A 26633-nucleotide genomic window follows, 5' to 3' on the forward strand; every position below is an offset into this window, starting at 1 on the left:
TGTGCTTTAAGAGTTCTGTCACTTTTTGTTTCTGGGACAAACAGTATGGGAGAAGAAAATCAATGAAGAGAGGAAGCAAGGATGCAGAAAACATACAGTACCTCAGTCCTGATGGACTCGTGTAAGGTGGGCAGGATGTCGTCCACGCTACGAATCAGATCTCGTAAAGCCATCCCAACAGACTGCGAGCAGAGATCAACGAAAGGAGAGATTCAGCTGTTTGACTCAACAAGTTTCTTTTACAAGACATGTATGAACATAAAAGTCAAACTAAAGTGAAAAGCAGACATGTGACCCGGCGTACCTGGACAATGGTGATGTATTTTTCTGGTGGCACCTCTGTGATGTCGTTCTTGAGTTGGACAACCACTTTGACCAGGTCCATGACGTATTGGTACACCTTGTCTTCAGAGCGGTCCAGCTCAGCTGTGGGCGCAGGCTAAGAAGAAAGGAACAATGCGTTTTAATAATTACAATATTCATCTTCTTTACTTGCACAGAGGATCACTGGGCATGATATTAAGTCACGGTGGAAACGGTTTCCTTTTCAACTGAAGGGTCATTATGAATTCTCTTCTTAAAGCTAATACAATTACATTGTTTTTTCAGTGGGCTAAAAATAATTTTAAATCCCCAAAAGAATGAATCCATATGAATTACCTGTGCTGTGAGCCGCGGGGGCTTCTCTGGGACTGCTGCATGGCGGAAAGACGAGAGAAATCAGGAAGGTTTAGAGGCCGATGAAAACGCTCAGGATGACTCCAAATAAAATGAAACATTTCTTTTGAGCACTTACTATTTTCTGCGTCGGGGGACTAAAAAGAAAAGAAAAAGATTAATCTCATGAGGACGATCACATTTTCCACTTTCGATCAAAATAACTACGCCACAATTTAACGTGCCAAGAGAATAACACAGAGATAATGTACAAACAGGACAATGTATTAAAAATATTCACACGCCAGTTCTTACCAGATAAAACTGGTTCTGTGATATCATTTAAATTCCATTTTCTTATGCCGGTTTAATTATTTTTAACATATGAATATGACTGTTTTTGTCACCATTGCCCTCTATTCCACTCTGATTGAAACATCATGACGACGAGACAAACTACTTCCTGTTGTGTGGCATCATGATGACTATTTGCTCACGGATGGGAATAAGAATATTTTGCCAAATGGAACAAACTGGGCTCAGAAATATGAGGCGCGTTGCCAAAAAGCATTTGGCCACAGTGACTCTCAAGTCCGATTTTGCGTTGGCGTACACTCACCGCTGGACCGGCAGCGACCTCTGGTCCCGTGGGGTCCTGCAAAAGAACAGGCAGGTTCATTCGACACAATATGGACATGGACCCCCCCTTCGGAAATGACATCAGGGGAACATTCAATTCAAAGCTAACGGGGCGCCGAGCGTGGACGAGTGGGTTGATATTGTTTGACGATGGCCGACTCCACGTCGCCTCCAGGGCCACATTCAACCGAGTGGGGGGACACAGAGACGCGGAGAGGGGGGCGACTGAAGTCAATGATGCTCCGTTTCCCACCAGGAGTCTCTCCTCCTTCTCCAGCCACTTCTTATCCTCCCTCATCTGCTCTTTCTGCCGGCGGAGAGTGTTCTGCATGTGCTGCCTCTCCTGCTGCCACATGCTCGAGACGTCCTCCCTGCTGCTCGGCTCCGCTCGGAAAAACTCGCCCTCCTTTAGAACGGGTGGGAGAGTCACAGGAGAACAATGGGTGAACGGCACACAAAGACTTCCTTTTTTTTTTGGAGTCTCTTCAACGCAAGCTTCATCAACATCAGAAGTCGCGACTTCAAATGTAAGAGGAATGACACACGGGCCCGATTAGACTCTCGGAGCCAGCGATGAGTCTTTCTTACCCCCATGCTGCGGCGCCGAGGGGACCTGATGGCTGGCAGGGGAAGAGTGTTTATGGAGTCCATGGGGGACTGGTATTCACAGGGGCTGGCCAGGTCGGGTGAGCTGGCGCACAGACCCTCGTTCAGCTGCACACACACACACACACACACAAATCTCTTCAAGGCCGCCGTCTTGGAGGAATCAGGTTTGTGATTATTTAGGGGACGCTACTCTACCTGAATGTGTAGACCAATACTGAGCGTGTTCCCGAACCGCCCTGGTTTCATTCTTGAAGGCTGCGGTGAATATTCCAAATATGCGTCAAAAACAAGCACAGAATCAAAACGTTTCATTTTGAATGAATGATGTGCGTTTTTTTCTCTCCGTGTGACATCACAGGGGCTGATTTGGACCGGCCTCCGTACCTTGGGAGGAGGCTCTTTGAAGTTGAACTTGGCGTCGAAGATTTTGGTGGAGCGCGCTCTGTCCCTCTCTCTCTCCACTTCCTCCTCCAGCTCCATCTTGTGGACATCACTGGCAGGTTTTGGACAACAAGTTACGACGGTATATACGTCTTAAGAGACGGACAACAACACATCTTATTGGCTGTTACTGCAGGTCACGACATACTGCACCAAATCAATGCACAGCTGATGTTCAATATTCATCTTCATATTTACAATTTAAAAACTAACCAGCAACAAGTGGATTGAACGTCATCTATATTGAATTTGATTTGATGAGCGAAGTAGGCGGATTTAAACATTAAATTACAATTTAATCGAGCATTGATGGAAATTGCCAATTGAGAGTTTCGCTAAATATTTACTGAAGATAAATACACTTGACATAATTTCTCTTGCATCAATCGTGAATAGAAATCAATACAGAAAGATCACCACGGTAGATCCAACCTACAACTAGAACGGGCACTCGGTAGAGCGCATACCTTCGCATATCACAAGATTGGGCATTGAATTATGAACATTTTGGCATTAGTTGCATGCCAATTGGATAAGAATTGACCGCGCTATGGTAAAAAGAAGATTTTGACCTATCCATGACCTTGACCTTGACCTTTGACCCGATTGATCCAAAGATCTAATCAAATGGTCCCCGGATAATAACCAATCATCCCACCAAATTTCATCCGATTCGGTTTAAAACTTTTTTGTTATGCGAATAACACGCATACAAATAAATAAATAAATACACGGCGATCAAAACATAACCTTCCGCATTTTCAATGCGAAGGTAATAAATGGTCTAATTAGAGAGTGAAGTAAAGTACCTGATCTTCACCACCAGCTCGGTGAAGCTGGGTCTCTCTCGGGGGTCGTAGGACCAGCAGCGGGTCATGAGCGAGTAGAGGGCAGGGGGGCAGTGGTCGGGCTTGGGCAGCCGGATTCCCTGCTCCAGTTGGTTGATAACGTCTCTGTTCTCCAGCCAGAAGAACGGCTGCTGTCCGCAACTCATTATCTCCCACATGCACACAGCTACGGAGCCGAGCCAACACAGAGGGACAGGAAGTTGTGAGACGCACGCTTCCTGTGGTGCGTTATTCAACCGAGAGGATCAAAGGGGAACCAGAAGGGAGCGGCACAAGTGGGGTAACTAATTAAGAAGCACTTCAGCCTCAATGTATTTGTGAAGTATGAAATATGAAAAATAATATGAAATGTGCGTGATCTCAGTGTGGCTATGAAGTTGACCACAAGGTGGTGCTGATTTGGTGAAGTCGGGTCGAGATGCAGCTGGTAAGAGATGATACAGCAACTTTTGTAACTTAATCGTGTCGTTAATGGACCCAACAAACATTTACAAAGTGCTTGTTCGGCCCAGCATCCCCATAGGCCTCCACAGGTCTCTGCACCAGCCACACGTCATCTTTACCCGCAGTGAGTGTGTGTGTGTGTGAGGGGGGGGGGGGCTTCCTGAGTCTAGTTCGAGTATCACAAGCTCACCAAACATCCAGACGTCGCTGGCGGTGGTGAAGCGTCTGAAGTTGATGGATTCTGGAGCCATCCACTTGATTGGCAACCGAGTAACAGACGCTGCAACGAAACGGGAGACGTCGTTATTATGCGGTCAACATGTTTTATTTTGGAACAGGAACATAAAAAAAAAGTGCATTTTATCTTTACCCGTCTATTCCGTCTCAGGATATACGTTTATTATGTAATCCAATTTAGACATTTAGGTGTCAAAAAATGTAACGTGCAACAGTCAAATGGGCTCCCTAAAAGCATCTCTCACCTTTGTAGTATTCTTCATCCTCAATGTACCTCGACAGACCGAAGTCTCCGAGCTTCACACAGTCCGGACTGGCGACTAAGATGTTCCTCACGGCAATGTCTCTGAGTATCATGAATAATGCAGAAAGAAATTTAAAGGTTTATGACGGATGATTAATAAACATTTAGATCATACCAGCAGAGTTTCTTCAGTGGCCCCTCTCTGGTTGACCTGAGTTATGTCAATCTGCTGCTGCGCTGCCACAATTGCAGCCCGGAAATATTACAAAAGGAATCTTTACATTTTCCGTCCAGAAAGTAATTTCCTTTGTCTGCGTTTTCCTTCACAGGAGATTGAATCCAGAGCGGCTGCTTCGCTGCCGGAACCCGGTTGATAACTTTCTGCAGAAACATGATTTTCTGTCCTCTCACATGCACTCGCTGTAACGGTTTGTCTCAGTGTTAATATGTCAAGTGTCCACGAAGAAAAGGTGTTCCATCGTCACTACATTGCTCCAATTTACATTCAGATTTTGGTATTACACTATCAACTGGCCTCTTCCTCGCCATCCCTGTGAATCAACACCGTGCAGCTGTACACACGATTATTCCAAGAACATACTGTGACTCGGCATGATAACATTACAGGTTGTGCCTCTTTTCTGATGCCACAAAGGATCTCATTTATGATACACTCCTGCCTGAGGAAATGATGTTTCAGCACGGACACGACCCCTTCATACAGATGCAGTGGGCATTAGCTGGTCACCGTGACTTAAAGTGACAACTTTGTCATCATCATCATCATCATCATCCCCGATAAAAAGGTTTGCTCCACTTTTAACATGAGGACTTGGTTTTCTGCAGAAAGTTCCAGGCGACCCGGGTTTACGTGCATTTCTTACAATATGGGTTCAATTGACAAATTGTGATCGGGATTATTACGAGATTGTTTTTCAGCCAGAAATAATTCTTTAAAAGTTGAACACAGCATGTTTTGTGTTGGCAAAGTTCCCGTTGATGAATGCGGCACAAACACAAGGCAATGTCAGCGTCTCCTCCGCTCACCTGTGCACCACGTTGACCCCCGACAGGTAGACCAGAGCTTTGCAGATCTGCAGGCTGAAGAGCACCAGCGTTATATTCGTCAAGGTACTCTGGTTCTCTGATAGGTAGTTCCCGAGCTGCAACGTCAACAATTAGGAAAGTCAGGAATTCACTTTCTGTCCCGGTGAGACACAGAAATCTAGATGCGACACTCCGACTCGTGGCAGAACTGTACAATATTTCCGTTATACAGAGCGGCTGCATCCAAGTTGAAATCATGACATTTGGCACTGACCTCTCCGTACTGATAAAGCTCCATGACTATCCACACGGGATCGTCCTCTATGATTCCAATCAGTTTGACGATGTGCTGATTATTGAGGTTCTTCATAATCACTGGCAAACACACAACGTTCACATAGTAGTTGTCAGTTATTGTTTGCACATTTCCTCCCTTATAATCTCCACGTTGGTCTAATTACCTGCTTCGCTCATGAACTTCTCCATCACGTCGGGTGAACAGTCTTTGCAGGTCTTCACTGCCACGTTAATCCTCTCGCCATTCTGTTGAGTCAATCAAAAAACATTGGTGGAGGCAAATTAAACTTTGGTGTATTCTCACATTGCCTCGACTGCATCCGCACATGCATGACCAAATAAAGACACATTAAATATGGATTTGCTGATTTTCTTTGTTTTAATGCGACAGTTAACTGGTATTTTTTTGAGGTTTTTGACTGATCTTAATCTCATGATTTTAATCAATAATGTAAATAATTGTTAGTTGCAGCCCGACTTCGAATGTAATGCCAGTCAACATGCAGTTAATAAGATTATTATATTTCAGTTTCACTTTTTTAATAAATTTGCAAAAATGTCTACATTTGGGTTGTTCTGTCAAGATGGGGTGCTGAGTGGACATTAATGAGAAATAAAATGAACTTTTTTGATTTTAGCAAATGGCTGCAATGAAACAAAGAGTGAACATTTTAAAAGGGGTCTGAATACTTTCCTTACCCACTGCATATATATATATATATATATATACAGGACTGTCTCAGAAAATTAGAATATTGTGATGAAGTTCTTTATTTTCTGTAATGCAATTAAAAAAACAAAAATGTCATGCATTCTGGATTCATTACAAATCAACTGAAATATTGCAAGCCTTTTATTCTGATTTATTGCTGATTATGGCTTACAGCTTAAGAAAACTCAAATATCCTATCTCTAAATATTAGAATATCATGAAAAAGTATACTAGTAGGGTATTAAACAAATCACTTGAATTGTCTAATTAACTCAAACACCTGCAAGGGTTTCCTGAGCCTTGACAAACACTCAGCTGTTATAAATCTTTTTTTTTACTTGGTCTGAGGAAATATTAAAATTTTATGAGATAGGATTTTAGAGTTTTCTTAAGCTGTAAGCCATAATCAGCAATATTAAAAGAATAAAAGGCTTGCAATATTTCAGTTGATTTGTAATGAATCCAGAATGCATGACATTTTTGTTTTTTTAAATTGCATTACAGAAAATAAAGAACTTTATCACAATATTCTAATTTTCTGAGACAGTCCTGTATATATATATATACAATGCAGCAATTGTGAATCCTGGTAGCACAAATATTTTATTAATTTAGATTTCACCAACAAGCTACCCATCATTTATGTCTGATGTTGGTTTAGATAGTTTTATGGGATTTAAAAAAATAATAATTTGTTGCTGTTACTAGGGAGATACACTTACATCTTTTTTGTAAACTCCATCGTAGACTTCCCCAAAAAAACCTGCACCAAGGATTTGGCCGAGAACAATGTGACTTCGTTCGATCCCGTACTTGACAGCTACAGGAAGAGATTTTAATTTATTGAAGTTCAAAAATCGGTTCACACACAAATCAATCTGCAAAAGACATGAGGACAATCCCCGAACGGACCTGGTGTCAGCCTTTCGTCGAGAATCTCACAATAGATATCCGACCCTAAACACCCCAAAAGAAAGATCAATAAGCATCTAGTTGTTTTCTTCATGATATAAAGGAGGTTTATGTATTACATTAAACTTAGAGGTCACGTGAGATGATGAACGCTGTCAGCTCACCCATACTGTGTCTGATCGAGCTGGTGTCTCTTCTGCTCCGGAGAAAAGACAGGAGAGAAAGCATTGCTCAAAAACATTTCAACTTATGGCTCCAGAGAGCCGACAGGATGGTTCAATAAAACAGCCGTCCGCATCAATAACTCTAACTTTTCCATTTCTTGTTACAACCAAAAATAATTACAAACAGCTCGAACTCAGCGGCTACACTGAGGACACGAATCATTCATTTGAAACAGGCCAACATCCACTCACTCTGTCGGAATCTCAGGGAGGGCACTCCGTGTATTGGCATCTAGGATAGAAATTAGTTATTATAATTCCAATTAAGTTCATAAAATACAATAAAAGTTCTTCAACAAGGCATCCAACAATGCTCCATAGCTTTGAAAAAAACACATCGCTTCGACCGCGGTGATGTTGCAACGGGGGAAGCGGCCGAGTCGTACACACCTTTGTTTGGTTGGTAGATAACGGTTTCATCCGTGTCATTTTCCAAGCGGCAGTAGCCGTCAATAAGGTCCATCATGTTCTCGGCCATCGGCACCGTGGCCACGTTGAACGATAGCCGCTGTCGGGAACAAGACAAGCGGACAATGGAAGCGTGGGTCAAATTTCCTGTGCAGAAGCTTTCTATCGGAAATGTTTTCACATATTCTAGATATTCGGTATCTTAGCACTGTACAAAGTAATACTACGTAACAGGTAGATAGGGTTGTGGTACTCACTTGTCTGGCCCCCTCGATGTTGAGGTCTAAGAGAGCCTTCCCATCGCTCTGAGATAAGCATTGGATTTTCTTGATCTGTTTGAAGTCGGCTAGAAAAACAGGCTGAGGCCCAAAAGAGAGGAATGCAATAAGTTGAATTCTAGCTGTGTTAGATACAGTAGAACAGCGTGGCATCCGCTGAGGGCAAGAGACACGTTTCTGTGAAAAATACGTCGAGACTTGAAAAATCCAGCAGGAATAAATTAATACTACGAGTACTAATTAATTTATACAACTTTCAGAGCAGAGAGTAAGCAGCCGGAGTAGATTTCAGGAACTCAATTTTAATTAATGAGCTTTAGAGGTGCTGCTAAAGTGGATTTTGTTTCCTTTGGACAAAAGCTTGCTGTTTCCCCCGGTTTCCTAATTAGCGCATGAATTCTTAAGTTATGACTCGAAAAACTCTTGTGTGAAAGTTTTGCAACCTTTGATCGGAGTGCAGGAGAAAAACAATGATATCAAGCCGCTCCTGAGATAATGCAATTAGGAGAATGGACCGGACGGACGGATGGGAAAACCCCCCAAAAAATAATTTCATATATAACGCAACACAATGCAATATATGATGAAAGGTCAAAGCCTCTACCGCTGAATTCTTCTGTGTGCGTTGGCGGATGCCCCTCCCACCGATGACCAGCTCCACCGCTAGACTCCAACCTTGCTGTGGACAAGTGGGCGTGGTTAAATGCCTGTCATGTTTATGTGAACAAGAGCAGATTACGGTCTGGAGCTCCTGATGGTCATCACCATGACTACCAGAGGCTTCGGGGGGCTGCTCACCACTAGTTCACATGGGAAAACCTCTTCATCGTAGTTGCTGATGTCTTTGAGGGTCTCGAAAAACTTGACCATGCAGTCGTCCTCCCTGAGCGTGGCGTACTGTTGAAACGTGTGCTGGATCAACTTCCGGAGATGCTTTGACTGGATCAAAAACAGAGAACATATTAAATTTAAAATGTTGTCCGAATATCTGACCGAGCGCCCAGTCGTAAATACTAAAGAACCATTTGTTGTTTTAATGGTTGGGATAGTTTACCTTCATGCTGTTAATCAGCTCTTGGGGAAAGAAGAGGTCCAGGCCCACCTCTTTTCTTCATGGGAAAAGGGAAATTCAGAAAAAGAGCAATACAAAAAAAAATCAAATTAAATTAAAACATAATTTTCTTAAATGAATAAAAATGGTCGTCAAGCTGCTGAACATGTGTGCAACATTGTCCAGCGGGGCTTTAAAAGGGGGTCATAAATTCAAGGCTCGCGATCAATCAGAGTAATAAGTGAAGTCATGTCGCCAAAATTACACTTATAAGACTAATGGAAATAAAAACTTACTCTAGCAGCTCAAAGTTAGACTTCTTCTCGAGACCTTTTGCATTCATGTCTTTGTAGAACCTCCTGAAACAAGAAAAAAACATTTGAAAAAAACTAATTATACACAGCAAAATATTTTTCATCCTAAACTACAAGATACTTTATGACCTAATTCATTATATTGACCCAAACCACTTACATGGAACTCGTGCTGTATAACAGCTGGAAAACTTGTCAATACAACTCCAACCAACCACATCAAGAATGTGTTATCACCACATTTAATAAAACAAATTAAATTATAGCATTTGAGAGCAAAAGAATGAGAGAACCGCAGTCACCTGATCTCCAAACAACCGAGCTGCAGCGCCATCCCATCGCTGACCTTAGAGGCATAATGCTGCATGTAATCACTACGCACCTGTCACAAAATCAAAAATGCTATTTTTTTTCCTCACATCCTTCCTTATATTGACAATATTTATAATGACAATCCTAGTCAACAGCATCCATTTCATAGACTACTTAATGCTGAAAGGTGGCAGAGACAGACTGCTTAGCTTCTTTAGTTTTATGAGAAGCATGAGAAAGAGTGATGAGGGGAAATGCAGCAAAGACTGCATTTTTAAAGGGTTAAAGGTAATAAGAGATATTATATTTTGAGAATTTATGAAATTAGCTTTTCTGTAAAATGTAATGGTTTCCAGAGGGCCAGCAGCAAAGATGTAGTGGCCGTGCACGGTTCTTGTCCCACGGGGCTGTTGACCCCTGTTTTACTATCATCACAATGCTGGACACATTGACCGCTGTGTGGAAACGTCACCTCGTATTGACGCAAAGTTTAAAAACAAGAACACACTGTCGCTTGTTTACCTGTTGGTAAAAAAACACTAACGTAGATCGGTCATCTTTGAATTTCTCCAAGAAATTGACGGGAACGTATCTGATACGAAGGTCATACCTGAAAAAGAAAAAAAACACCATGCAAGTTCATGAAACGCCGCGCTTCGGAATCAACGACACTGTCGGACCGACGGGACGTCCTCGCCATCGCTCCGCACCTCCACTCGGCCTCCACGTGATGGCTCTCGTAGCGCTGCTCCACCTCCCCGACCGTCAGGTCCGGGTGCAGCCAGTGAATCTCTTCCGACTTCAGGTGCTTCAGCAGGAGGCTGTAGCACGCCGCGTGCTCGATGTTCGGCCCCAAGCGACCGCAGATCAGAATCGACCGGATAATGGCCTGAGGAGGCGGAACGAGGATTTGATTTTGATTAGTTATATTCGGAATTTCGAGTCATCTCTTTTTTGTATTGCACTTTGTGGTTGATACTTTCATCTTTTCATGCAAGAAACAAATCATTAGAAAAGTGAAAAATCCTAAGATGTTTGCCTGTTGCTGTACGCTGAAAGAGGATACAATTATATGCACATTAGTTTTAAAAAATTTACTTCCTCGCATGTCAAAGGGCCAAATAAAACAGGCGTCTGTCATGAATACAAAACACCTCCTTCAATCTTCGATTTGTATCTCCGTAAACACGATCCCCATCTTCATCACAGTCTTCCGACACGTTCCTTCCCTTCCCCGTGTTGTTTTGGCATCCTCTCACCCTAATTTGCCAGGAGCTGTCACATTTAACCAGCTTGAAGTTCTTGCCCACGTTGTTGTTGGTGCAGAAGCACACTTTGAGGATCTTGACAGGCCCCCCGTCGCCAGTGAAGGACGACTCAGCGGAGTGATCTTGGCTGCTTGGTCTTGGACTGGGCACCTTCCAGGACAGGGTGTCACCGGACATCACCTCATACATTCTCACGAGTGGGTCGGCATCATGTCATCATCCTTAAGACAGACAAAAGAAAAAGGAGAAGTAAAACATCGACTTTAACCGGTTGCAATCTTCAACCCTGAAGTAGACGGATTAGAAACGAGGAAGAGGGAAGCCGGTTTCATACAATAAGTTGCTGCTTTTCAAGCATTTGGTCCAGGTAAAGCAAACTCTTCCACAAAAGTGTACACACTGTTCGGTGACTTGCTTCATCCTAGTGCTCCAGTCATGCCACAGCTCACATTCTTGCTGTGATCGTGTGCCATGTGGTGTCCATGACTCACATTGTTTAAGATCGGCCGATTACATTCCTTCCTGATCGTGGTTGCCACTGTGGGCTGGAGTGATTCATAAAGTAGAATTGTGACAGTGTGGAGACGTGTACCACCTTCACCCACAGAGATAACTCTCCAAATTTAACTTCAATGTCATTTAAATACACTGTATTGAAAGACCACGTGTCTACATGTCGACAGGGACGGACACACCTGTAAATCTGTCCGAAACCAAACATCCTGACCGACTCGTGGAGTAACCTCTTAGCTGCGGGCTGTTATGCAACCTGTGTTGATTTGACAATCTGAGGTGGAAGAAAAAACATCGAAATGTTGGAGGGGAAGTAGCTCATCTGTCTTTCTTGAAGGACAAATCTAACATTTTTAGAAGTACTCGCTTTATTAACGTTGAGATGAAGGATTTAACAACATTGTCATATCGGTCTGTTCAATATTGAGGGAGGACATAGAGACGGGAGGCAGTGGAAGCCGCCAGCTCTGCCCGGGGGCGACGGCAGGGATCATGTATTTGTTGGCAGGTCAACCCGGAGGTTAGCATCACACCGGTTCACACTGCAAAAACCCAACGGGGGTTTTGTATTACTGCAGAGAAAAGCACTATGGAAATCATTATGACGCTGTGGTGTTTTGTTCAGCATAATCTTCACAGATAAACACCACCTTTGGGATTTTTTGAAGCATAAATTCAACGGCCAGTCGTAACAGCTAGAATGGAGCGGACACCCTGGTAGCATGACTTCACGTTACCACCACTAAGCTAAAGGCGGACTGGTTTCCACCATGATTACGTGATGGATCTTAAGCCTATTTCGTGCATCTAACCAAAAATCCATATAAAACAACAACAACAACATTGAATTTGAGAAACCGGAACTGGAAGAGCAAAAAATGCTGACTCATTTCCATGTGTTAAGACTCATTCCTGCAGCATTACTTATCTGCGTACTAGACCCTCTGAAGCTCACACTTTAATAAGCTGGATCTTGTTTGTTTAATACGTACTGCGGAGGGATTTCTAGGCCGACTTCCTGCTTTACAACCTTGTTAGCTTGTTAGCTGTTCGGGGTGCTCTTGAATTTATTGTGTTACCTTTGGACAGAGCCAGGCTAGCTTTTCCCCCTCGTTTCTAGTCTTCATGCTAAGCTATGCTAACAGGCTGCTAGCTCCGGCTACACGTTTACGCGGAATTGAGAGTGAAAGCAATCTTATTATTCAACTCTAAAATTAGAAAAGTATTTCCCAAAATGTTTTATTTCTTTAAAACGTGAATACCTCAACAACAACAAAATCCAGCCAGAGATCCTTCTCTGGCCTTTTGGCCTGAAACAAACATGATGACGGACGCCTAGTATACATCATAAAAACCAGAGCACACAGACACAGGCACAACGACACACTTGGAAATGGTCGAACCAGCAGTCTTTTTTTCTTTTCCGCTGGGTGAAAAAGCTGAAAGCCTGCACACACTTTATTTGAACTTGAGCAAACAGAAGGGCAGCGACCGGCCGATAGAGAAATCGGAGCTGCTCTCGCCTCGTGCGCCCCAACATTCATCTCTCCGCTCCTCACAGTGACGTTCTGCCCCGTCAATCAAACCCCCGATGGCGCGTCGACTCGGCAAACGGAGCGAGAGCAGTCGACCCTGTCAGTTACCCACCTGGCGATGGTGTCCGTCAGAAAGATGTCACAGCGGGTTTTTTCTCATACGAGCTCCACGCCGTCAGCGTGTGCCGCGAGGGAGCGGCGCTGCGTTAGTTCCTCGCCGTTGGACGAGGTTGTGTTTTGTTAGACTGAGGCCATGAATTCCCCAGCAGGGTCGTGTGGGTTTGTTTATGTGTGTTTGTGTGTGTGTGCGTGCGTTTAGTGAGAAAGGGAAAGAGAGAGAGAGAAGATGAGTGTGCAGCGTTGCACCATCACCTCGGTGTGGGAGGCCTGACAAGAGGGGATTGAAGAGGGTGAAGTTTGAGATTACTTCTTGGGGGAAAGAAAACATCCCTGGATTGGAGTACGCTGTGGATGTACTCATACATTCCTTGGCTCACGTGGAAGAAACAGTGAGTCAGCCGAGTGACAGATAAATATCGCAGATTGGGATAAACGCTCTGACAGAAATGTAGAATATAGTGTGTGAAAACATTTGACAGCTGTCTAAAAAAATATTAGGAATCTTGAAAAGAATAAGTCTCGTCCGAGTGATGAATGGTGAAGCGTTGTACCCGAAGTCTGAGTCACGTTGACCCGGGTGACCTACACTTAACGTCAGGTTAACTTCAGGTAACAAGGGAGTGCGACTTGATTTTTGTCTCGTTTTAATTCTTCACATTTAAAACTCTAAAACCAAGAACAATGGGTGATGGAAACTGCTCTGTGAAATGTTGGATTGGAAGATGAATTTCCATTAAAGCCTATTTCTTATCTCATCCTCATGAATTATATTTTTATTTCAAATCGATTAAATCGTTGTAAATGTTCCACTCTAGACACAAAGACATACGTCACGGAGTGAAATGTAAAAGAACAAGGTTAAATCTGGCAAACATAGATATATGTCTAAGTAAGAGTCAGCCTCCGTGTGAATGTGTCATTGTTCACACTCGGCTAATAAATATATTTTTTAATCAGATACGAATGGATGTTAATTGTCATTATAATAATAATAAAATTCTGTTTTATCACAAGTTCTACATTCAAGACATTTGGCTTATTTTGCTGAAGATTTTAATAAAGGGTTTCTTTGTTTGGTCAAGTAAGACATCGGCATGCTCTCGTTATCGCGCCAAAACTCAGTTATTGTTTTAACACCAGTGTTACAACTAGTTGAAATGATGCTGTCATTTGATTTCATATTGTGAAACACCACATCACTGATCTCACGCAGTATTGGAAACTGTGTTGCAGGCCATGGAAGACATGCTGTCATTTATTTTGGACAATAGTCGACAAGGAAAGTCTTGTCAACAACAAAAGGCCCGAACTAAAATCACAAGGTGTTGTTTACTCTCACACACACACACACTGTCATGTTGTCACTTGGGTTGTTATGGTAACAACTGCCCAGGGCAACTAAGGTGGAGTGAAGAAACTTAGGTTTCAGCAGCCAAACATTAGCCCATCTTAGTCGTGTGACTGGCTGCAGCGGCGAGTTTATTAATAGTGGATCACAATAAAAAATATTCTCCAGCTATTTTTATAGTCACACCATTATTTACATTTTTGTTGCCAAAAATGCCAAACATTGCACAGCTCGGTAGTGAGGATTTGACATTTTTCTGTTTAATGATCAGATATAAACTGAATATCTCCTCCAGGTGTTGAACTTTTGACTGTGGGACGAATAAAGAAATATATCATATCATATCATATCAAACTTTTGACCATTCAAAACAAAACTTTGGCGACATTTCTCAGTATTTTCCAAACTGCTTTACGATTAAACGATTAAACAAGAAAATAATGAAATACGGTTTGAGTTAACGTTACAATGTCCGTTTCGTTGTCTTTGGTAGCACCTTTACTTACAGGTGAGTTTTTTGGGGATATCACTTCCCAGACATCCAATCTGTTTTCACATCAACGGGTGATGTTGCATAATATTCTACGCCGAATATTACATTAAATTAGTCCACCAGTCCAGCTGTTAAATGTCCCACTCAGTATGTATCTTGTTTTTCTTTAACAAAATCAAAAGGGGTCTGAAGAGAACCCAAATATACCATTATTGGATTTCTTTCAAATATAAATAAATCCAGTAATAGTAGGGCTGTGTTCCGACACAGGTTGAACCTTTGACTGTGTCTTATAAGTGAAGTGCTCAGAGCTGCAATATAAGACACGCGGCTTCTGTCAGAATCTGTCATGACTTGCACACCTGACTGAATTAATATCCATTCCATGTAGAAGTGTCATCCGATAGTGTTTGTGGGCATTGTAAGAAAACTGTGCAACAAATTATCAGATATCACCGTTACACCCCCCTGCCACCTATCCAACTGTTGATGTTTTTGTTTTTTCATCTGACTATTTTCATTTCTCAACAGTAATTTAACAACAAGGTAAAAGAAAGAAAGAAATAATGGATGTTTCTAAGATATAGGTGTGATGACCTGCGTTTTTTTATGCTTTTACTCTCATTTAACCACCACTATGCCCTTTATTCTTTCCTCCAGTGTAGGTGCTTGTCAACACAGGCAGGTCCTCTGCAGACAGGCCTCCCCTCAGTGCTGTGTGAGGGTCTGCACACTGCATCGTCATCACCCCGGGCTGTGGAATGTGCCTCTTTCTTCACCTGCACAGACTTGCTGTGATAACGAGCATGAAGGTCTCTCTCTCTATCTCTCTCTCTCTCTCTCTCTCTCTCTCTCTCTTTCTGGAAGAAAATGGCAGCTAGTTCTTTACATTAAGACATGATAATCAATATAATTACCTGTATATACCTTTTAGTTATACAAGCTTCAAAAGCTAAGTTTAACTTGTTGCACGGTCCCACCGAAGAGGAATTGTTTTATTTTTTATTTTTAACCATGTTTATAGCCAATTACATAACCAACCTGACGGTTACACCGTGTACTGGGTGACATGCAGCTCTATATCGTGTATTCCGTTAACCTCTATGAATGTGGGCCGAACACAAGTGACAGTTGTAAAACTATTCCACAGCAGAAGTTGTAATAAACTCACGTAGGTTATCTACTCGTGTCGGGTCTTACCTGGTTCTGGGTTAATTCCTCTGAGAATAAAAGCTGGACAGAAAGTGTTATTCCTCTCGGCCTGACAGTCTCACACTGAGCAGGTGGCCACTCCCTCACCTCTGCAGTCTGCCACTTCCTTATTTCATGCACCTCATAAACGGGGAATATGGCGGCGGACTGCCTCGTATACCTCCGCCGCAAAAGTTTTCCAAAGTAAAATAAATAAATAAAGGATTGTTTTGCTGAGTCTCGTGGGAGTTTTGGACTTATGTCGTATCCTTTGCGAGTCGTTTTTACTCGTAAAGTTGTTAGGTCGAAAAAGCGATTTTGATAAAAACAATGATTACATTACATACTAATTTAAACCCACGTTGCATGATTACGACACTTTGTGGGCATTGTTATTTTAATTGTGGTATTTTTCTCTTTAATTTATAGCTTACCTTTGATAATGGTGTCGCTATATTCAGGTGTCTTCACTTAACTGTTGTTGTCGTTATAGTGATGTAATTACACCGCCCGACCAGCAGATGGCGCGACCAGCTAATCCAAAAATGGACTTTTACACCGACTCTAAAAGCCTGGCTACTTTATATTGAATAAGAGTTTACAGGAAGAAATACAGAGTAAGACTTGAGGTATACAATGTAGACATGTAAGCAAATACATATTAAATGAATAAAAATGATCTATGATGAACTTATATGATGATTTTATGGCAATTCTGACTTAGATACTGATAGATACTAAACGTGGTGTTAAATACAGTAAAGTTTTGTTTTTGTTCTGGAAATATTCTTGTATGAATACAAATCAGGGGAGTCTGTACTTTGAAGGCTCCCATTTGTTTACATTTTTAGCCTCATTGTAACAGAACCACCAGCTGTGATGTAGTCTACGATTGAATCTCTGAGTGTATGAAGACATTCAAAGTTTTCAAATCCTTCACCTAAATAAAGTATTTATTTAATAGTGTAAAAGCAATAAATTACAAGTTGAAGTCTTGCATTTGTATCTTAATAATGTACTTGTATCTATTTTCACAGACCATATTGTTAGATTGCATGTGAATGCAAGGTGTAAACAACAATTGCATGTTGTGGTTTGTTGAGATGGAGGTAATTCAACCATTTTATATACTTTTGGGTCGTGTAACTTCAAATTTAGAGTGTTAACATATAATCAAACCTATTTTCACAGTAAAGCTATAGAGGATTAGTGTCCACCTGAGCACAGATTGAAGTCACTCTCCTTCTGTGTGTGTTATTATCCAAGCTTCTCTCTGCTTTGTTGACACACGGTTGCGTTTAGTGCATGTCGTTGCACGTGATCGTGGCTCACTGGCTAGTTCACGGCCGCCGCTGTGCACTGCTACTCTCATCCATTTCCCCCGTCTGGTATCTCAAGAACCTTTGTCTTCACGCAAGCGTAGCACCCGCTCTCCGGCTTCCACTCGAGTCGTCACTCTTAGCTCTTTCAGCACTTCCACTGTTAGCCTGTGAGCCGCCGGCTCAGCCGTTGCATGATGAGAGCCTCTGAAGGGCCATAGAAACACCTGCAATCGTGTTTAATGGGGCTTTAACTGATCATGTGATTGGGTTTGTGAGTCAAAGTAACTTTGCAGCGTTACCACTAACTACAGCTGTCAGATACAGCCGTCAAAATCCCGAAAGTAGCATCAAATGGAAACACTGAAGAAAATTAACAGTAAGAATAAATGTACTTTGTTACTTTTGACTGACTGTTTCTACCAACAAGTTACTTCTCTCAATGAAATCTAATATATAAATAAATAAACATGCACCCTAGCATAGTGTAGTGTCATATTCAAGTCGCTCAGTCATTCCTTTCCCTCCTTTAAGCGTCCAGTCTCGTTTTCTGTGCCAGAGGAGTTTGGAATAGCTGTGACAGCTGTGAGGGAGTTCAAGTCTGGGTCAGAACGAGACCAAACACCCACCACCCAGCAGACCAGAGCAGTGTCAAGGGCAAGAATCCACAACAGGTGCCCGTCAAGCCCGGATCTGTATGCATTCAGACAGTAGCCGGCCCGGGCTGTGCACTGGTCAGCTTTAGCAGCCACAATGGTTTCCCTGTTCACTGGGCTCTGTGTGATCATTAACGCAGACGTTCTGAGAGCCCTCTTGCCCCGAAACTCCTAAATCCTCAGCATCACACCTCCTTCAACCTCTACTTGTGCCCTCGCCGGGTGCCACCTCCCCTGCAATGAGCCGTGACAGTATTTAGAAACATAAACTCGAGGTATGCAGAATGTCTCTTCTCCGGGGAGTCCGAGGTGTTGAGGGAGAAGTATCAGATATGATATGGCAGCAAAGCAGCTCACAATACGATGCGCCTTGTTATTCTAGTCATCCTGTCATCGTCGTGGGTGTATAAAGTGATGATAGGATGACAAACATTCAAGCAATATCAGACTAAGCAGTCTGATGTTCTGTTGATTTTTTAGCCAAGTCCTGAGAGAAACTTAAATGTTGTTACGGCTGGATTGCCGAGTAAACAAAAACTTGAACTGAACACGCATATGGGTGTCATCGTCTAGCCACAAGAGCAGCGGTGGAGGAAGTATTAGTATCATGAACTGATGGGGTAAGAGTATTAGCATTGATGAAGCATCATAAGTAACAGTTAATGGGGACAAGTTTTTTGTTTTGTTTTGTTTATTGTTTTATGTAAATATGTATGTGTGTGTATTTATGTGTGTGTGTGGTGTATGTGTATGTGTGTGTGTATTGATGTATGTGTGTGTGTATATGTATGTGTGTGTGCATGTGTATATGTATATATGTTTATGTATATATATATATATATATATATATATATATAGGTATATGTATATGGTTCTCTGAAATAAGTTTTTCCGTGAAATCATAGGTTAGGGCACTTATAAGCTTGATAGCTTCAGCCTTGACCCTTTCGGTTAGCCACTTTCTTCTTTTGTTGAAATTTTGATTTTTGTATATTATTGCTGATCGAAATAAACTAAACTAAGCTATTAATAAAACCCACAAAAAAAAGTTAAAAGTAAATTCATCATCATTCATTTAAGTAGTTAAACAGCATTTTTATGTTTTAGCTGGTTGCCGTTCATCCTCGCTCCACAAGAGGATGTATAACACAAGTGATATGATGTTGCCTAAAATATGGTTTGTCATGTTTAAAAACCGTAATGAATGACTTTAATCTACCTTGAAGACTTATTGAGGTTGAGCCATTTTGACTTATTTTTAGCGGCTGCCCTTTCATGAGGGATAGTGTTATTACAGCTCTGATGACTCCTGTCCAAGCATCCCACCCTGCTTACCAAAGTCCCCACCCTGAAAGCTCGCTGTGCCAACGGTTGATGTGGAATGCTTTGATCTTATAGGTCCACTCTCCCCACCTCCTACTAACTCATTACAGATATCTTTGCCCCACCTTCTGTCTGTTTAATGATGTCTAGAATATGTATCTTTCCCCTGATGGTCATTAAGTCCACATTCTTCGAGCGGAGACCTCTGAGGTCAACGCTTTGTTGACATCACTTCTCTGAGTAATGGTTAGCCATGACTTGTCCCCATTTCTCTATTTGCTCACCTTTTGACTCGTGCAGCGGGCACCTGCAAGACAAAGAGGTGGGACACCAGGACGCGGGAGGAGAAACGGGGGAGTTATTTGGTTTAGGTAGCAGGTGTGTAGGTCTTTGGTGTTTATGTGAGCATGTCCTGTAAAGAGGTGGTCATTGAGTCCCTTCCAGACTCAGCGGGAGTCCGCAGTGTTCATCAAGGTGTGAAGTGGCCCGGGCCAGGAGTGGATTATAAACCTGGCCTGCATTACAATAGAGGTGAGAAGCAGCAGGGGGCCACATTACAGTTCAGCAAACAATGCCCGAAAACACAAGAAGAACTCTGTGCGTATCTTTAAAGAGGTAGTGTGAAAAGAGAACTGTTGTTTGAAATGATATACAATCAAGCCTCCTGGAGGAAAGAATAAAGGGCACAGTGGTGGTTAAATGCTAGTAAAAGCATAAAAAAACGCAGGTCATTAAAGACAGGTTAGACTGGTAAACACAGGTTAGACAGGGTTGATCACATCACAAAGCTATATTTACATTTTCACACAAGATGTAGAATGCTGTGGACATGTGGTGTTAAATGGTACTCTTTTGACCTCTGTAGCTGTTTCTACTGATGAACAGGCGAAAAACTTACTTGTAACTTCGAATGATGGAATATGACGGAAAAATACTGACTGTGAATCTGATTTACAGTCAAACATAAAGTCTTATCATAGTAATGAAAATCTACTGTATTGAACCCATAAAGGGGAATTTAGAACAACAAACACAGATTCAAGAGTAACTTTACATAAGTCACTCTAAAGAAACTGACTATGAGCATCTACAAAACACAAAATGATGCATGAAAAATCACAATATACCACATAGGTCAAAGTCTAATGAGACAAAAATAGAGCGACGACAGAAGGAACTTGTAATAACAACGAGATCCTGTTTTACGATATTTTATCTGCAAAAGGTTAGACTGATCAAAACAAAAGTGAAAAAGTAGATTAACTCATTACACTTTTGTGGTGCAGATATTTATCAATTGGTTTATTATATATTTGATTAGTTTCTACGTTGTTTCAACTCAAATGTTTTATCCTTTTGTGCGAATAAAATAAAAAAAATACAATGTATGTGATGGGGACAGACAAATTCGCCAAAAGTAGCTAAAAATATATATATCGAGCCATATGATTTGATCCACTGTTGATATGACAACAGCAGCTTTAATTTTAGAAACCAAGCACTACTTTTAGCAAGATATGACGCAGAAGTGACGTGAGCACACTGAGCAGGGCGTTGATTTTTATTGACCCAAAGGACTTTTGGCTCGCACTCAAATGAGGTTTGAATTCCAGGTCACCCACCTGTTATAAATGCCTGAATATGAAGTTATTTTTGGTGTGGTAACTCAAAGCTTTCTGCTTACATAAAGCCACCGCCCTTTTCAAATCTTTATTTTACTTTCCGGTGACACCTCAAGGTCAGTGGTTTCTCTCAGTGTGGACAGCGATGCGTGGCCCCGGGCCTGGAACAGAACGGGCACGCAGAAATATCCTCCAATTAATCTTTCATTTATTTACCTGTCACTCCCGTTCTCTTTCGACTGGATCCAAACGAGGCATTCGTGGGATGTCCTACGGAGTGAGAATATTCCTGGAGTGTTAAGACGTCGACAAAGGGCAGCGATGGCATGGCTGGCACGCTTTGGTGGATTTTATGAGCGCCAGTTGTCGATGGCACCGGGCGGTGTAATAACATGACAGAGGTCAATCCTGGCACTACTAAGAGGACAGGAGCGGTCTTCAGCCTGATGGGGGAGGGAGAGTTTGTGAATTGTTAGGGAGGTTTATGAGACGTTATTACAAGGCACTGGTGTCATTAAGACATTTTAACGTACCGTAGAGGAAGACAAGTTTAATTTGGGGGTATATTTAGCCTTTATTTGATTAGCCAGCAGTAGAGAATTTACAGGAGATGAGGGAAGAGAGAAATGGGGGATGACTGGCAACAAAGGTCCTCGGCCAGATGGGAGCAACAGCTCATCATTAGTGTTTCCCCCAGTTTTTTTCCTCCATAGCAGCCCAATTCACATTTCAATGCTGACCATTTTACTGCCAGTTTTGCATCGCCTCATATTATGTTCAATTGGTAAACAAGCTATTTCAAAGAGATATACGTTTAATAAAACACAACTTCAGGGCACCCTAGGGCATTTGTATTTAAGATCCTGTCACTGAAATATGTTTATCCAATGTGACTCTGTAATGTAATAAAGGCAGCTTGTGTGGACAAAACACCCAAATTAAAAAGTACTCAAAGCACCAAATACTAAATTTCACTCACCTCAATTTGTATCGTGGTCTCAAAAGACTGATATCGCAAAACAAAAACTATTGGTATGGCTAAATACTATCAGATTGTCAATCCACATTTAGTAATACACTTTTGGGATATTATTCCTGTGTAGAGAAGGACCTGCTCTACATGTAATATTTTGAAAACAATAACAACATTTACACACATGTACTCATGAATGGTCTGGCGCTTTTATGGATGAAGTCATTGTTTACAAGCTGTTAAGATAACCCTTGCACATTTACATGGTGTTATTAACATTTCAATGTGTGTTGGCTCCTGTCCTGGAAAGAAACACAGAAACAAACAACAACAAAGACAACATGTGTCTTTCATAATTTGGAGGAAGTGACTGCTTAACATTAGGTTACGTCATACATCCTTAACATCGATCATATACTTTAGATTCGAAGTAATATGTGCAAATAAGACAACTGAATCACGTTTCCGTCAGTTTAAAACACTGATCATGATTGTCTCCACGAAACGAAGCCAAAATCATGTCAGTGTCTCTGAAGTGTAGGCTTTGTTTTTCTGTCAGTTTAAAGGAATGAAAGATGAAGCGCAGACAAACATCCACTCATGCTTCCCTTGAAAATGATTTTCTGCGCACACTCACACTCACTCACACACACACACACACTCACACTCACACACTCCCACTCACTCACACACACACACGCTTGCTTGCACATGCACAAAAACAAACACTCCCCCTCCCTCACCACATTCAACCTTGCAGAGAACAGATGGGGGAGGGGCTAAGAGAGGAGGATGATGTCACCTCTGTAGACAGCTAAGCTGAGGCTTGAGATAATGGTGACATTTCAGAGGAGGTGATGTCATTCTTCCACTGCTACCTCTCCCTCCTCCCGTTCTTTCCCCTCCTGTCCTATCCCTTCCCCCTCCTCCCTCATCTCCTCATCATCATCAGTGCAGGTGGCCGGCCCGGCTCTTTGAAACACAGCGCAGAAGAATTAGCTTCTGAATAGGCGCCGAGCGCGCGGGTACTGCGCACCCAGCCCCCCTGGCGCTGCGCTCATCGCTGTGATGTGTGAGACTCTTAATGTGTGTGGGTGTGACGTGGGTGTCGTGTGTTTGGATGTGGGTGGTATGTGTTTTAATGTGTGGGTGTGTGCGTGTAAAGGATATGGCCGTCCTTTTTCTTGCGCCACTTCGTTTAACTGGCTTTTTTTCCCTTCTCTCCATCATTTTTGGTGCGCATCACTTTATTATGCGCGCTCATGTGCCAGCCAGCGTGCGCACGGCCTTCATCATGTCTATACGTGTGCACGCACGTGCATGTAGATCCCATTTGCCCACTGAGACCAATCAGGCAGAGGGCTGCCAGGCTGCAGGGCTGGTTGGCACCGAGTCCTTCTCGAGCTCCTCGCCCTGAGGATCTGCTCATTTAAGGTTTCCCTGACTTCACACAAACCCCTTTCCCCCCCCCTCCAGAAACCTATTATACTATGTATTATAGTCCGTGGTTATAAAGCTTAATTGTTTTTATCCGCTCTTCAGCCTTGAAAATGTCCACGCCGTGGGGTGTAGTTTTATTCAAAGAGGATTCGGAAACAGGACACGTGCAAAAAAAAACATAAAAACACCAAAACCTTCAACCAGAAACAAAAACCACATGACTTCTATGCGCTAGGCAACTTCACTTTCCCAGAAAGTTTAATCCGAAAATTTGCCGTGCATTTGCATATTATGGAGATTTGGTTCAGCCTACTTCATCACTATCTGTGGCTGATTGCCACAGATAGTGGCTTCAAAGCCCCAGTAGGGCTGCTGCTGTACCTCGAGTCTCACCGCTGAGCTCGAGGCTGCTCACCGGCAGTATTTTTATCCCCTGAAAACTCACCGCTAGTGCGCCTCTGCTCTCTCACTCTGCCAAGTTCTGTCTCTCTGTCTCTCTTCCCCCCGTCGAAAGGACTCTAAGCAGCAGCGTGTGTGAGCTGTAAACAACTTCCCACCCCCACCCACACACGCACACACGCACACACTCTCAGGCTGTATCTGGGCAAAAAGAGCTTTCTGAAACCATAAGCATCTGTCTTATCATATGATTGCTTTTTTTTCTTCGTATGTCACACACACTTGAATCACGGGCCACAGAAGGCTGCCCTTCACACCGAGAGGAAGTGGACCAGAAACCAGAGCACATGTCACAACCAGTGGAAAGAACAACTGTCCACCAATGTGTGCAGAATATGAATATGAGCAACAACAAGGCAGCGTGGACCAGAAACACTCCAGAAATGTAGCACATGTCACACTGTTGTTCACTCCTTGCAACACGATAACTGTGAACATTCAGGATGTAGCGATGTTTATTTTATATATTCTGTCGCATTTCTTTAGGTGTACCCATATCAGACTGGATACAGCACCGCATCGGCCCATTTTTTTGTCTTGAAGTTACAGAATATATTTGATAATATTAACATGCATGTCGCGCTTTAAATGTATTTGAAAGAAAAGCTGTTGTCAAATGCAATGTTTGACACATAGGGATATTGATCGACTATGTATTGATAACAAAGCTGCAGGTTTAGCTTTCTTTACAGCAGGAACTCTTTGTTATCTTCATTTTTTAATGAATACATGCTCACGCGAGGTGTTAAAGAGCTCAACTGTGCTTAGTAAAATCATATTTGGCCAATTAAATACACCCACTCTCACTTATGTGTTATTTTGTAATCTAACGTGACCTGGTTTAAAGATATATCACTCTAGAGAGAGTTGCACCTGTACATGGTGCGAGACAAAAGTAAATTACCAAATGATGACATGTGATGTGATGTTTACATGCTCGCTCGTCATGTTGACTGATGAAAAGCTTTCCACTTTCTGGCTGAGGGCGCACTGCAAAAAAAAAGACATGGTGAAAATATTGACTCTATCCGAGTGAAAGGGAGTTGATATTTCCAAGTGTTGACTGAATGTGAAGGTAAAAACCATTCAGCATGGAGAGCTACGTGTGGGGAAGAGGCTTCTGATGTGCAGCGTGCAACAGCTTTTAAATATTATGAGTGCTTCCACCTCGCTGCGTCTCCCTGGGGACCTCTCTCCGTCCTGCAATGCAAAGTTAAGTTGAAATACATCATTTTCAGTTTGATTGCCTCACCTGATGTGTGAAAATTGTGTTGGGGACCAACGGCAAGAAGCATCAATTTTTTAAACCTTAATATCCCGCATATGCTCTTGAGGCATGCCGTGTAAATCATTCATATCTTAGTGGCTTTTGACATTTTCAGACTCACATCTTATTGGCCCCAACCTTGTCCATTAAACACACACACACGCCAACATTTGACCGAGAATATGGAGGAATGCGGTGGGAAGTTGTTTTAATTCACCAAAATGACAAACAGGTGCACGAACGTACCTCTTTTTGGTAAACATACCCTCAGATGTAATGACGAATGGCATTGGTAATGTGAACGGGGTCCCCCAGGACGCTGTGCTGTCAGGCTGATGGACTCATTAGACATGCATCAATGTTTGTGGGTCTGTTTCTATTACCCCTGGGCTGTTTGTGACATACTTTCCCCTCACTGGATGGATACTAGAAACACTAATTAAGATGTAGAGAGGTGTCACCGAGGTACCACCGAGGTACCTAATACTAAATGCACTCATGGTTCCCTTACTTAGTTCCTCATTAATAAGTTGCAGTACAGGTACAGGGGCTGCTGGGAAACTTTCTAGGGAACAGAAACAGCACAGCACAGCTCTTGCGCAACTATTTCACTTTATTTATGAATGTGAAATCCTTTAAAATATGTTTTAGATTAGTACTAAGTGATGCCTTTTCCCATTTTCCATCAGCCCTTCAATTCAAGATAAGATGGCTTATTAGAAAGTGAGAAACCAACACCCTTTTTTAATGACTTGTTAAGGTTATTAACTACAGCCTTCAAGTGAGAATGTGAGGTGGATATTATTAACATGACATTGCCAGTTTCTCGCCATATATTAAGTATTAAGAATAAATACATGAAATGAGAACCTTTCCAGCTCTGCAAGTGGTCAAACATTCAATTAATTGATGCCGGTTACAGGCAAGATAAATGGAGGAGCTAAAAAGACAGACTTTAAGGTTTATTTTCTTGGCTGTGACTTTCTGGAGTCTTGTCGTCCTCGTGAGATTGCCAGGCGACACTGGGAAACGCCAGGAAATCACTGTGCAAGAAAAGTCTTGCACATAACCCATTTGAAATCATAATGTACTGTTATTTTAAAATAATGTTCACGAGTGAGTCAATCTGTTACCTTACATACCAGCCAAGCTAGCTGGGCTAGCCCTATTCCAGTCTTTAAGCTAAGCTAACTGGTCGCTGGCCATTGCTTCATTTTTATTGTACAGGTCTGAGTGGTGGTATCAATCTTCTCACCTAACGTTTGGCAAGAAAGCAAAAAATGTCTTTCACAAAATGTCAAAATTATTCTTAAAATCCATTTATTTTTCAAAAAACTTCCCAGATTTAAAACCTAGTTCCTCTCATTTTCTTTTGTCAATCTACTTTAATTACTGTTTTTTTTGGGTGCGTTTTTTTTGTCTTGGTTGTCAG

The 26633-nt window shown here is 42.2% G+C and overlaps 1 protein-coding gene across 8 annotated transcripts in view; it reads right to left on the bottom strand.

The window, feature by feature from the left end:
- Positions 1–26633, bottom strand: part of ptk2bb (protein tyrosine kinase 2 beta, b) — a 46677-nt gene that overhangs the window by 2587 nt on the left and 17457 nt on the right. For 2 of the 8 annotated variants that reach the window (XM_056427412.1, XM_056427411.1), the window contains 28 exons: positions 10934–11163; positions 10385–10563; positions 10197–10284; positions 9665–9744; positions 9345–9407; positions 9052–9106; positions 8796–8936; positions 8602–8676; positions 7977–8078; positions 7702–7819; positions 7504–7543; positions 7252–7283; positions 7088–7132; positions 6898–6995; positions 5628–5709; positions 5441–5541; positions 5167–5282; positions 4121–4221; positions 3829–3918; positions 3156–3360; positions 2290–2398; positions 2101–2160; positions 1885–2010; positions 1277–1702; positions 797–815; positions 661–695; positions 305–439; positions 102–182 (listed from right to left, as the gene is read on the bottom strand). In XM_056427412.1, coding sequence (XP_056283387.1) covers positions 102–182; positions 305–439; positions 661–695; positions 797–815; positions 1277–1702; positions 1885–2010; positions 2101–2160; positions 2290–2398; positions 3156–3360; positions 3829–3918; positions 4121–4221; positions 5167–5282; positions 5441–5541; positions 5628–5709; positions 6898–6995; positions 7088–7132; positions 7252–7283; positions 7504–7543; positions 7702–7819; positions 7977–8078; positions 8602–8676; positions 8796–8936; positions 9052–9106; positions 9345–9407; positions 9665–9744; positions 10197–10284; positions 10385–10563; positions 10934–11131 — 3000 coding nt within the window. In that variant the 5' untranslated portion in view covers positions 11132–11163. Of the gene's footprint in view, positions 1–101; positions 183–304; positions 440–660; positions 696–796; positions 816–1276; positions 1703–1884; positions 2011–2100; positions 2161–2289; positions 2399–3155; positions 3361–3828; positions 3919–4120; positions 4222–5166; positions 5283–5440; positions 5542–5627; positions 5710–6897; positions 6996–7087; positions 7133–7251; positions 7284–7503; positions 7544–7701; positions 7820–7976; positions 8079–8601; positions 8677–8795; positions 8937–9051; positions 9107–9344; positions 9408–9664; positions 9745–10196; positions 10285–10384; positions 10564–10933; positions 11164–13102; positions 13207–16151; positions 16232–21278; positions 21335–26633 lie in introns of those variants that run through there. The other 6 variants (XM_056427414.1, XM_056427409.1, XM_056427408.1 and 3 more) reach the window with 6 other exon arrangements.

This window comes from Pseudoliparis swirei, chromosome 12 (assembly GCF_029220125.1).
Source record: "Pseudoliparis swirei isolate HS2019 ecotype Mariana Trench chromosome 12, NWPU_hadal_v1, whole genome shotgun sequence".
In the NCBI taxonomy this organism is placed as follows: domain Eukaryota; kingdom Metazoa; phylum Chordata; class Actinopteri; order Perciformes; family Liparidae; genus Pseudoliparis; species Pseudoliparis swirei.